The sequence below is a fragment of the Centruroides vittatus genome, unplaced genomic scaffold (assembly GCF_030686945.1).
Source record: "Centruroides vittatus isolate TY-2023 unplaced genomic scaffold, ASM3068694v2 contig_361, whole genome shotgun sequence".
Classification (NCBI taxonomy): domain Eukaryota; kingdom Metazoa; phylum Arthropoda; class Arachnida; order Scorpiones; family Buthidae; genus Centruroides; species Centruroides vittatus.
This window is the reverse complement of record NW_027122185.1, coordinates 1,459,517-1,473,654: the sequence shown is the minus strand read 5'-3', so window position 1 is coordinate 1,473,654 and position 14,138 is coordinate 1,459,517. Positions and strand designations below refer to the sequence as shown.

The 14,138-nt window shown below is 28.8% G+C and overlaps 1 protein-coding gene across 1 annotated transcript in view; it reads left to right on the top strand.

The window, feature by feature from the left end:
- LOC136975018 (neuropilin and tolloid-like protein 2) overlaps nucleotides 1-14,138 on the top strand; it is a 142,018-nt gene that overhangs the window by 118,650 nt on the left and 9,230 nt on the right. Inside the window, exon 7 of the mRNA XM_067270009.1 lies at nucleotides 7,186-7,286. Within this exon, the coding sequence (XP_067126110.1) occupies nucleotides 7,186-7,286 (101 nt within the window). The remainder of the gene's footprint in view (nucleotides 1-7,185; nucleotides 7,287-14,138) is intronic.

Sequence of the window (14,138 nt, the reverse complement as noted above, 5' to 3'; positions counted from 1 at the left end):
GATAACTTTCTCTTCTTTTAGTGGCCGAGCCACATCTTTCTTTATTTATCGCCTCTTCTTTCCTTAAATATTTTCCTTTCCATTATATTTAATGCTTAAAAACCTATTCGCAAATTTCAGGCTATTGCTAATGTATAATTATTGAGAAAAACATTAAATGGAATCTCATTAGAACGAACTTTGTAACAACGAACTTTTAGATTTTTCCCCATTCAACCGCCATAAGAATCCAAAACAAAATATTTCAATTGTACAAACATATTAGCGAGGTTGAGGCCGAAGTTTTAAACGCGAAAACGTGTACGTCGGACGTTCAGCGCCACTTTCCTGTACGCCTAGAAGTTTGACAATGGTGTTTGGAAAGTCAGTGGAATCATGCTCGACATTCCAAACGCCACTTTGAAACTTCTCGGCTTACAGGAAAGCGGCGCTGAACGTCCGACGTACACGTTTTCGCGTTTAAAACTTCGGCCTCAACCTCGCTATTTATAACAAATTTTCAATTTAATGTTTCTTTTCTGCCAGTTCGCGGTAATAGAATACAGTACCTTCAATTTTCACTTCACTATAGCGACCACTTACAACTTCCTCATCGTCACTATTGTCTTCCAACTGGTAAAGAACTATATCTAGGAAAAGGGACGATATTGTAAGTAACTAACAAGTTGCAGGTGTAGTAACCTCAACAAGAGCAAAATGGTGTAAGGACGATCGTTTATGCTTATTTTAACTTTGTTATTTACCTTATTCTTCACTTAAAACGTAAGCGTAAGACGACATTGAGGACATCCAAGAAAAGGAAACGTTGTCGAGCTCTTCAGCGCAGGATTAAGTTAATTTTGATTAAAAAACTGAAAACCTTTGGTGATTATGCATGTACAAAAGTATCATAGACCAGTATAATGAAACGCAGGTATGCTGAACCCTGAATACTGTATATTTATATACTATTTCAAGAAAACTCAGATATTTTCTACGTAATAAACTAATAAACATTTAAACATAAAATCATTAATAAACACAGTTCAGGCAAAAATAACTCGTGGCAATTTACCAACAGCATTGCCACCAGCTACCAAGAAAGCTGGTGGCAGTGCTATTGGTAAATTGGTAGCTTATGGCAACGCTGGTGGATTTACGGGTTCCGAGCCTATTACTTAGTTTAGAACAGTTCAAATCTGGCTGATGAGGCAACTGGTTAACGAGGAATATGATTTCTGGATTCGAGTTTCTCAAGGCTTGTAGATTTAGTATGGATTTTCCCAAAGAGGTAATTTTTGAAAGGTTCCGCGTCCTGCTCTTGCTTGATAGTAAATAATATTTTTTTTTAACTCTTTCGCCCTGTGGGCACTAAGAGGGCCTCTTTTAGTAGGCCCATTATGGGTTCGGCCAGGCCCACAATGGGGCGACCGGGTGGTGAGGGACGGGGCCCGACATATCCGAACGGATCACCCCAAAAAATTCCTGGGGATTTCTCGACCCGTTCAGGCTTGTAGATTTAGTATGGATTTTCCCAAAGAGGTAATTTTTGAAAGGTTCCGCGTCCTGCTCTTGCTTGATAGTAAATAATATCTGACAAGGATTGGGTGTAAGAACTATTGGCGTATTTCAAGGCTTCATCACTTTGTTCGCAGTTTAGTTTTTATCGGTGAATCGTGGATCAAGCAGATTTGCTTTAATTATTTAAGTAATTATTTCTCAATTTTTTTTCAATCTCGCAAAAAACTTTCAATTTAACAAACATTTTAGAGGACCCACTAAAGTTTTTTTTATAAACGAAATTTCTTTATATCAAAGTGTAGAAAACGTAATATAATTTATATTTATATACGATAATTATGAAAAACATAATAATAAAAATATAATCATTACATTTTATATTTTACTGTATTAAATTATAAAAGTTGTCTAAATGATTCTCATAATATGTTGATGCAGTAAATAATACAAACTGAATATATACTCAATATTTGAATAAGTTTAATTGACATCCTATTATATCTCAGACAATGATCACGTCTGCTTTGAATAATGTAAATATTATTAGTCTATTCTCTATTTAATTGCAGTTTTAATTTCATTTAACTGCAGATTCAATTCTAATTGTTTATCAACTCTTCTGTCAGTAATTGATGCTTATGAAGAATTAAATCTTGTTTATAATATTATTATATAATATAGTTAAATCTGATGATTATGTTTACTACTGTTCATAACAATATTAAATGTAATAATGTGACGATATAATAAATTAAATATAATGAATGTTTATCAGGGAAAAATCTGAATATCTTACTAACATATTCTCAGGGGAACAGTCGTTGCTATAACAAAAATCCAGCGACGAGTTGCGTAACTTTCCCTGCATGAGTTAAAAATTGTGCGGCGCCATCTGTTATGAAATTTTATTATTAAAAACTTTATATATTTTTAATTGTTATAAAATGGCAAAAAACTTAATTTTGAGAGATCTATCAAAATTATAAAATACATTTTTTTAAAAAACTCTTACCGCCCTGTGTGCACTAAGAGGGCCTCTTTTAGCAAGCCCATTATGGGTCCGGCATGGAACGGCCGGGTGGTGAGGGACGGGGCATGACGTATCCGGGCGGACCAACCCCCCTGAAAAATTCCTGGGGATTTATCGACCCGTCCGGATTCGAACCCGGGTCCCTCAGAGCGGTAGGCTCGGCCATCCGGTCTAAATTATAAATGCTAATAACAAATAAAATCTTCATTAAATCTGTTTCCACTTGAGATATGACACACGATATCACTCTATCTCCTCACCTCCTTGACTTTTAACCACCAAAATTTAATAGCATTAACGTGCTAATACACAAATCTCAGTGCAAAATTTCAGAAAATTTCGACAAAAAGTACGGGAATTAAAGCTTCAAGGTGAATAAACAGAATCGTGCCCTCCAAACACATACTAATCAATCATAATATTTAAAAATTATTTTAAAATTAATTTATTAAGCAGAAACTATGCATTTTCGTGATTTTTAAATCTTATAGAAATAAAAAATCATCCTTCAGAAAATTTATCAATTTATTACATTTTGTCTCTCTTATACCCCTTAAATGGAAGTTCAAAAATCGTCTAACCCTGTAATTTATTATAAGTAGTATGTATCAAGACATCGTTTCCCATTCGACCTATTTCAGGTTAGGCCCGCCTATGTTTAGTCTAATTAAGGATTTCAAATCAGCGCTGTAATCGTACCAAGGCCTAGCAAGACGTCGCCATGTACATTTTACTTTTTTTTAAATAGGATGAATTGTACCTTGTACTTTATGAACATTTAAATTTGGCTTTACGTATATCGGCCGAAAAAACTAATACTTGTACGATTTTTTGCGCTGGTTACGTATATATGTCGTCTTTGGCGCTAAAATGCGCCAAAAATGACCTGTTGCTCCACAAAGTTGCGCTTTGCCCATACAAAACTCCATAGACGGTGGCGCCTCCGCAGACAGTGTCGATTCAAATTTGGGGAGCCGGTTAGTGCCCTGGCATTTTTTAATATACGACTAAACCTCTAGTTCTAATATCGTCTATATTGTACTGATGTTTTGTCTTAATTAATCGCTTCAAAAATTATTAAAAAAATAAACCACATTTCTCAACCATAAAGCAGAATGTGGATGAATTAAATAGAATAATTAAATTACTGAATAAAAGATGTGTTAAGAACTTTGATTATCTTTAAGTACTCTTTAAGCCTTTCGTGTTAAAGTACCAAAATGAAAAGTTTGCTCCATTTTGTATTCACATTTCCGTCGATCTCATATTTGTGGCAAAATAAAGAATTTTTATTAAGTGAGTTTGAATTCCGAATACATTAAAGATAGATGAAAAGCATTCACTAAAAATGTATAGAATTCGAAACCACTGAATGTAAAATCATTCGATTTATATTCTAATTCATGTGCAATATTTTGGAAAATTCTGTTCTTTTTTTGTCCTAAGGTATACTTTATCAAAACTTTTCCAAAATAGTTTAGATTTAAGATGCCCGGCATCAAATTTCTGCAATTCTACGTTCGGTGTTTGTGTTTAAAATCATTTTTGTGTTCAGTAATGTTTATTAAATACTTTATCAGAATTCATGGTAGTGAATTCGATTACAAGGACAAACGGCAGAAACGGAATCCGAATCGGCAATTATAACAATAGCGAAGTTGCGGCGGAAGTTTTCGACGCGAAAACGTGTACGTCGGACGTTCAGCGTCGCCTTTCTGTAAGCCTAGAAGTTTAACAATGGCGTTTGGAACGTCGAGCATGATTCCAATGACGTTCCAAACGCCATTGTCAACCTTCTAGGTTCACAGGAAGACGGCGCCGAACGTCCGACATACACGTTTTCGCGTTGAAGACTTCGGCCGAAACCTCGCTAATAACGAAGAAGAGAAACGGAAAAAAACGAAATTTCAATTATTTGAATTTTTATTTTCTTTTTTTACAATATTAACATTATGCGCATTTGAATCAGATACATTAGTAATAAATTAATAGATTAATGTGGTTGCTATTTGCCCGAATCGGAGCTTCCCAATTGCTAAAATAAGTTTAAATAATTTTCATTCGTTACAATTTTTTTCCAGTCATTTATGTAAGTTTTGTGTGTTTGCCGCTAGAGGCGCCTCTATGTTTAGTATTATTTTTAAAAATCGACCATATTTTCAATGATTATCGATGACTTTTTATTACTTTTTATTAAAAATTTAAGCCCAAACAGTTATAAACTATACACAAATATAATTTCAGAGTTTGTAAGTTATTTAATTTAATAATAACAGTGTCGTTTGAAATGCAAAATCATACATAACGTTACTGAAGTTATGCTGTTTAAAATTTATGAAAGAGTTTCATTCACAAGTATTTTTTTAATGTTAAGAAGAGATTTTATGAATGCAAAATAAATTTTTAGAAATACAGAAAATTTAATGTCTCCGGAACCCGCTAAAATTGGGTGCGGCCTATTTAGACAGGTGCTATAACGAGGTATGACTGCAGGGCCACCAGTGACCAAGCGGTTCCATTCCCTGAACACTGGTAGTTCGGTTGTGGGTTCGCACCTCGCCAGGATGGGCTGGATACGTGGAGTTTTCCGGGTTTTCTCCACGTCTCTAACGCCTAAATAGGAGCCATTTACGCTTTAAAAACCTCCCGGAAGGCATTTCCTCCGGTTTTTCACGAGTAATTTCGTATGGTCAAGCAAAAATGCTTCGGCCGGCTCTTCGGAGGATAAGCGATTACCATATTAATCCCGATACGAGATGAAGGTATGACTGCATACTTATTTAAATAATGTACATGCGGTTGGTTATGTTTAGCTATAGTCGTATTATTTTAGTTCGAATAAACATTGCGAATATAAGTTACAGAAGTTTACAGTTTATTATCTCTTGGGAGAATTCATTAGGAATTTCTGGATATACCATTTGGGAGAACGAATTGTTATCGTGTCTGTGCTTCTCTTCAATTGGGATTTTGATATTTTCTAGTTCGTACGATAAACAAAAGATAAAGATAATGATGATAATGCATTATTATTATTATTATTTTATTTATGATTTTTATAAATATATATAATACAATAACACCTGAGTAAAAGGAAACGCACGTTTCGACAGGTTTCTATTTAGAACAGATTTTCGAACAGTTTCTTTTTTTCTATTTTTATATTCACCAGATAAATGTCTAGTTACGTTCATATTTTACAATAAAATCACTTTTACGTACTTTAAATAATCCAAATGAATCCAAAGTGATTCCAACTAAAAATGGAAGTACTCGAATATGGGAATTGAAAACTATTCGATTGCAAAACTCATTGTTTTCATGAATTTATGCGAAGTTGCTGAATACTAATAGTTATTGGACACGACCCTCATGAGAATATTAGCTAACACCACAGCTGACAAGTCAATTCGAGTACCAAGAACTATTGATAGTATCTCGCTCAGCCTATAAAATTTTAATTTCATTATAGTAATATAGATACCAAGTTATTCTATGATCTGACTTTTAGAGGAATTTCTGTCAACATGCTAATCACCCTGTTCTCGGATAGTCGATACTAATTAGTTACTAACTACTCCATACAAAGCAAATTGGCAGCACTATGTTACCTTATTCTCTTAGTTTTCACCAATTATATTCGTTGTTTGTTCTCTAGAACTCAATTCTCGGAAACTCATTCGATTCTTGTAAGTATTCAATTCTGCTCCTGGTTAATTCCAACAAAGACTAATGTTAAAACAGCTTGTGTACACGTGTTTCCTCGTCACGTAACCTTCGTTTCTCTGACGACAACTTCAAAATAGTTCTCGAAATACAGTTGGTCCAGCTCTGAGATGATCTTTATATCTGGAAGCGATTATTTGTCCGCTTTCTTCAGGTTGCGTTATATTCTTCCAAAAACCTCTTCTGTTTCCGCGATGGACAGGTTTATAGTAGAATTTAGCGTAGAAAGTCGCTCCGTTTCAACGAAATTTTTACTTTTTGGCAGGTTTCCATTTCATTCAGGTTCCGTTTGGACAGGTTTTACTATATTTTGACATACATTTACTTAAATCTAGATTATAATTTTATAATAATTACATAATTTAATAGAGAAAAGGTCAACTAAATTAATTAAATAAATAAATTCGAAAAGATTTTATTTCTAATCATTAATAATAAACATTAATCATTTATAATAATTATTATTTTTAATATGATTTTATCTTTAATTTTTTGTATGACTTTTAAAAGTTTAAAATAGTTAAATTTTTATTAACGACTTTTAAAAATATGTTTTAATTTTTAAAAAAAATGCATTTATAAAAAGTTTATTAAATACTATTTAACGTTCTAAACCTTTAACCTTTTATTTAAAATGTGTTTACAAAAAAAAATTATAATTAGTAATATTTGTATAGAAAAATTATTACCTGTAAAAGAAATTAGTTTTTAAAATTTTAGTTCAATATTCCTTTAGATACAGTTTGATTAATTACTCCATTAAAGAATAATAAATGGAATGCTTTTAAATGTACTGGTAATTAATAATAAAAATAAAATTTTTGTGATTTTTCTCTTTCATCTATCATAGTCAATTCCTCATGAAAAATCATGTTAAGAATTTAGAACGATTAAAATTTCGTTTCCTTCTATTTTATTTTATTTTTTAGATTCCAGACATCCGTATCTGTTGAAGAAAAAAGGGAAGAAGAAGACAAAAAAGTTGTTGGTTTTAAACTTGTTTGGACTGCAGTCACTTTTAAAGATCAAGGTAATTCCTTATAAATCTTTTCATGTTGTTTCTATATTTTTCAGCGTTATTTTTATTTAATTTATAAGCACACCATCATCGTATTTTATGTAATTATCTTTTACCTAAATATTAAATAAAGTAAATGAAGAACATTGATGATATTTCTAGACTTAATTTACTTAAATAAAAAATAAATTAAGTATAAAACATTGATGATGATTTCATATTTTTCATTATAATTTTAACATTGTGTAAGTGATGATGATAATACTTCTTTTCTACTTAAATACACATCATTACGTTTACTAAATTTATTTGTGTTTCTTATGCTGAAATTATGTTTCTATGTAAGGAAAAATGTTTAAAATTTAAATTAAATAAATGTATAACATTTAAAATTATTAATAATTAAAGAAAAACTTAATTTTACGGATACATTCGTAATTAAACCTTAATTATTTTTTAAGTTACCATTAATTGAATGTAATGTGGTACGCACTTTATATGGAGTTTATATTTACTTGCATACATGAAATATGGCTTTATCGTTGATATAATCAGAGATTTTATTGGATATATGCATTTGATTTCCCAAATGTGTTTCTAGAATAATTGTATCCTGCGCTATTGAACCTATTATCTAGAATGATTCTCGATACTGTAATCGCTCATGTGTGAACTTTCCACATCGCTTGTCAATTGATGTATCCTTGCACGCATTGTATATAATAGTTGCGCTAAAATGAAACTCATCTTCAATATAAGACGAGATAAATTAAAATTATTTTAATTAAAAACTCATATGGAAGTGATTTATATTATTTTTTTATTAATTAAGCAGATGAATTATTAAGTTTTAATAATGAAATAATCAAGAATCTTTAAATAGAGGAAAATATTTTATAAGAGAATATAAGAGATTTATTTATAACTTGAATTATTTATTTATTTATTCATTAATAAAAATCATTATTTACTTCATCACAGAATTGAAAAGTATATTTGAATTTTATTCATGAATTTATTAATCAGATGGAGTGAATTTCTTATTCAAATTTATAATATACAATATTCTTTTAAGTGTAAACAATGTTTACTTTGTGAATTCTAAATTACATATTGTTCCATAGTTTATGTATGTTCTAATTTATTCATTAGATAAACTTTTCCTTTCTTCGTAATGTGAGTGTTTCTGTTAGTTCCCTCCGAGTAAGTTGAGGAATTTTTATAAACCAGATGGCTGAAGGTTAGACATTGGTCTCTTAAACTATCCTATAAGATCTTGGAACTTAATTAGTGCCTCAGATACATGAGCATAACAGAAAATTTTCCAGGAGGGGACAAGTAATTACATTAATAAATTTTTATTTCATTATTGAATTTTTGGTTTATTTTACAAATAGAGTATAGAATACAGTATTGCATCAATACGAAAAGACAGAGGGTGTAAGGTTACATATAATATATAAAGAGGGCCATAAAAGGGTACGTATAAAATGAATGAAAGAAATAGAAGAAAATTTTAATTTATATCATTTTCTTACCTTTTTTTCATATTTACATAGAGAATTTTAGAGGTTCTCTATATCAGAGTCCAGGTAGCACACTTCTTTAGCCCTGGTTTATATTCAGAAAAAAAAACAATCATTTCTTCTTCACTTTTATGTTTTTTTTTTATATTAAATATAGAGTTTTACAATGAAAAAATTATATGAAATTCAAATAATTTGGAATTATTTAAATTAAAATGTCGTTATTCATCTCAAAAAAACTGATTAAATACTGTATACTGAAATAATGAATTAATTAATATAAATGGTGCGGCATAATTATTTTTATACATTAAATTAATTCATTTCCACGTAATTAACTAATTCTTAAAATGTTAATTATAATTTCTTAGTAGTTTACGCCTGGATAAATACAAATGAATATATGAACTGAAAAAGAAAATTATAAGTTTAATAAATATCATTTGAAAGCTGTTGATGATGATGATTTGAAGTTTCCTAAATAGCTAATAACTTTTACCAAATTAGACTACACGGGACTAAAAGATACAGGAATCTTCTAGAAACATTTAAAAAATTTTTCACAATAATTTTCTTCTATGATTTACCGTTTATATTTGAAGAGAGATTGTGGAAAATTAAAGCTTGGATAACATTGTGACCTGACTCAATATGATGTAGGAACAGGAGGTAGATGATTATATATATACTGTATATGATTATCATTTTTCATATATATATACATATATATATATATTACTGCGTTTGATATAGTTAAGTAACTCACTAGAGGCAAGAAGCTTACAATTTAATTTTATTTATTCATTTATTTGAACATATTTTGATTAGTTGTATAGACAATTTGTATGAGTTGTATTATAGTTATAACAACTTAAAAACTATATTTATAACTAATGCTAAACAATGATGCTAATCACGCTCATAATTTATAATAAAATTAATTTAAAAAATTACACTTCTTGAAAAACTCATTTTTATGACTTTTCTGCTACTTTAATAATAGTAATAATAATAATAATAATAATAATAATTCTACAAAAATGATTTTGGCAACGTCCTTTGCTAACAAAATTTATTAGTTGTAACATTTTCAATTCTCTGTACAAATATAAAACTAAAAATATAAGATTATAAGATCATCATTTTTCAAATTTATCTACATAATAATTTGCAGAGTTTGCTTTCTTCATCTAAGAACATTTCAAAAAATCATAAATATATCATTAATGTTTTTCTTTGAGACTAGAAAACTTTTCTAATCTAATGATCATTTCATACAACTATCGGTTGTAATATTAAAATAAATTTAATAATACTAAAATAAAGAACAGATACATATTAAGATATATAACTTTTATCTATCCTCTATGAAGATTTTTATTTATATTTTACAGGGAAAGATATCAATCTGTGCAGAATTACAAAAGATATCAAAACAACTATCGAGTGTGTCTTATGAATTTAATAAACTTTCTATTATACAAAGGGAGACATGCTTAGAAATAAGAAAAATACATCATTTTAATCTCTTTCTACTGTAATATACAATGCAATTATTTATAACTAAAAATATCTTTTAGATAATTCAAAATGTAACTATTTTTTTATTGTAATTTGCCTCAATAATTAATATTTAAGCCTAAGTTGTAAGACTCCTATGACAATGTATAAATATCAAAATTAATAAAAATATGTTTATAATAAGTATTGTATAATATAGATACAATTATGTATAATGCTGTATTTTCTAAAGTGCATCCAATTTTCTTGCAAATGCACGAAAAATAATGCAATAATGAATACATGTTTTAAGGTACAAGAGAATTACTTTGTGTACGTAACTTTACGGATTGGGTTGATGGAATAAGGCAACGCAATATTTGGGCGATTTGCCAAGGAGAAGTATCTCCCGGGAGGACTTCTAAGAAAAATTGGCACCTATTTAGATGTTAGACACATGAAGAAAATCCGGAAAACTCCACGTGGCTAGACTATTGGTCAGGCGCAAACCCGCGACCAACTACTAGTGTTCAGTGGTTTTATTTGCTCAGCCACTAATGGCATGATATTTATGAAAAGATAGTTTTATTCTAAGGAAAGAATGGCATATGTTCTTTTTCATTTACGATATAGTGTAAGCAAACATTAAATTTATAAATTAAGTTATTTACTCTATATAAAATACTTAAGCTTAAAATCGTCACGACACTTTTTTCGTCATGGAAATGTATAAAATTGATAAATCGTCACAAGATTTGTGAACAAGTGAGCGAGGTCGGTAGGGGCCAACGGGGAGAGCGAAGCCCCCTAGTATATTTATAAAAATATATAACAAACTATAAGCTATTCCCTCATTATCCAAGTTACATTTTGTCGTATTAACCATACTATAAACAAATAATTCTTTTCCATTTCATCGAAAATTTGTTCAAGTAAAACATTTTATAATAAATTATGAACTATTAAAATAATTTATATAGTTATTTACCCCTTAAAAGAAATATTCCATATTACACTTCTAGGCTTTATAATAAATTCTCATCCAGAATGAAAATAAAATCTTATAAATTTCATATTTATTAATGTAATTTATCTTAGAATTAAACATAAATAAAATTATAAGAATGAACTAATCCATTTACTTAAAATATTTTTGATTAAGTGCTATTTAACCTGTAATTCGTAGCATTTTTTACTTAATTTAATTAATTACTCTAATTTTAATTTTAAATGATGTCTCCGCCATTTGTTAAAAGAAAAATTTTTTATTCTAAACTTAGTTTACGATTTATATTGTATTTGAAACACACAAAAACGTAATTAATTGACTCTTAAGTTACTTACATAAATTTCATACACCATTTACTCTTATTTTTAGAAAAATTATATGGAATTTTGATTTAATAGGCATATTTACGCTTACTAAACTAAAATAATATTTACTAAAAAAACCAGTTTTAATTATTATAATATTTATAAATAGCTTAATCTAAAAATAAATATTTTTATTTATAAAATGTATATTCACTTCTATTAAGGCTTTAAAAATATAATAGTTATTCTTATCAAGTAAAATAAATTTTTTTAAATAAATAAATATATTTATTTATTTATTTATATACATTTTTAATAAATAAATAAATAAAAATGTAGCTTATGTTTCTACAAAAATTATAAAATGCAATTATAACTTTTTTAACTGTTTCTTTATATTTTTTAATAATTCGTATCTTTCTTAAGAAAATCATTTTTTTTTTTTATTTTCATAGTTAAGCATGGTTTTAATTATTTGCCTCTATTTTTTAATTTACTTAATAAATTACAATTAAACTGTTATGCATCTGTTTATGACGAAGGAGCCATCTAACTGACTTAACTGAAATTGCATATTCTGAAGAATTATCAATAAAAACCAATATATAACAAGCAATTCTTTATTGTGACATCGTCACGATTTTTAATCATCTTTTAATTTTAAAAGATCACCTGCCTTCCAGTTTATTCAGGAAATTTCTGTATAGTTAATATGGGTCTTCGGCTCCTTGGTTTTCCATATCTAGTTTTGTTTTAGTGCTGTCTCTTCCCTGTACAACATACTTCTCCTGATAACAATCATCACAATGCAGTGCTGTAATTTTTAATAGTGTATTTAATTTAAAATATATGCTCTCCATCTCAAATTAGTAGTGTCATATTTCTGTACATCATGCTTTCCCTGATAACAAAAGAGTCTTGCCAGTCATCTATCAAACTCCGTATTGGAGAAAATTTTGAATTGAAATCACGTGCCTTTCGGTTTAAATCGAATGTTAGTATATAGTTAATCATGACCTCCGGCCCTTACACTTGCCACTTCTATCTAACTCACTTTACGAGATTAACAAAGGACAGACAGACCGCCGACAGTGGGAATGTATGGATCTGGAGTTTGAAAATCGTAGCCAAACTAGCAAAGTAAAATAATTTGTCTAAATATAAATGAATATATTATGATTCATTGATCACGGTGAAGTTAAATTCTTTGCCTATCTGAGGATTTGAACAGCATTATCGTAAATCATTCAACATAAATGCATTATACAATATCTCATTTCTTCTTATGAAACTCAAAACTTCCATTAAAGAATTACATTTTTAAAACTTATATTGATATTTAATTAAATAAAGAAAATTCATCGCCAATTTCAAATGTTTTTATATTACTCGTAAAGGAAACCTTGAAGTATGTTCATCCCCCTGTTATTTAATTTAGATAGTTGTAGTTTTATTATTTAGCATGGAATTGACTTAAGTTGATTAGTTATAATTACATTTAAAGAAATTTTTCAATTTGTTAAATGCATTATTCAAATGAAACTACCCAATACACGTTTAATTTGTTTACGAAATTTAACAAATGTTTACTTTAACTTCACTAATAATTTTAATAAATATAATAATATGTTTAACTTATTTTATCGTACTTTTACATTTGTTAAAAATTGAAAACGTGTATAATAGGAGTCTAACCGGATTTCTTAGTTTTATTATCTTCGAATCTTAATTACAATCAAAATTAATAGCATATTGAATTACTTAAATAGAAAGTAATTCATTTAGAATATTAACTTTAATAAATCAGTTGGTTAAACTTAATACTCCAAACACATCATGGTACTATGGAAGGATGATTTAAGATAATCATCCTTTCATTGAGTGTATGCTGTGTTTCTATACAGAATATTTGAGTTGTTAATATGTCTTTGTAAGTGCCTTTAATATACAGTTATATTTACTCTCTCCATGTAAAATACTTAGCTTAATATCGTTGCAAAATTTAAGGAGAGTACAGATATGGAAGGCTTAGGGGCAGGAGACACCGATTATATTATTCCAGGCTATACTGGAAGTCACGTGATTTTAATTCAACGATTTCCCCCAGAACGGATTTATATGGATGACCGGCATGACTCATTCGTTATCAGGAAAAGCATGATGTACAGGGGCGGGACACTACTAATTTGAGATGGAGAGCATATATTTTAAATTAAATAAATTTAAAATATAATTAAAAATTTCCGCCCTTAAAATTAAAATTATTCTCATTAAAAACTCATGGCAAAAACGAGTAAAATTTATTATAAATATAAATAAAATGACTTCTATTAAAAGCGTTAATATAGTGGACCGTTGCTACCTTCACCCCTATTAATCCGAATTGTCGGTGTTTTACTGTAGTATATTTTATTTAAAAATTTTATTAAAAACATAATTAAACTTTTCAATTTTATTAGAAAATTTTTAAGGTAATTAACTTTTAACCATAATAAATTATTTTTCAAATCTTACTTTAATTAAA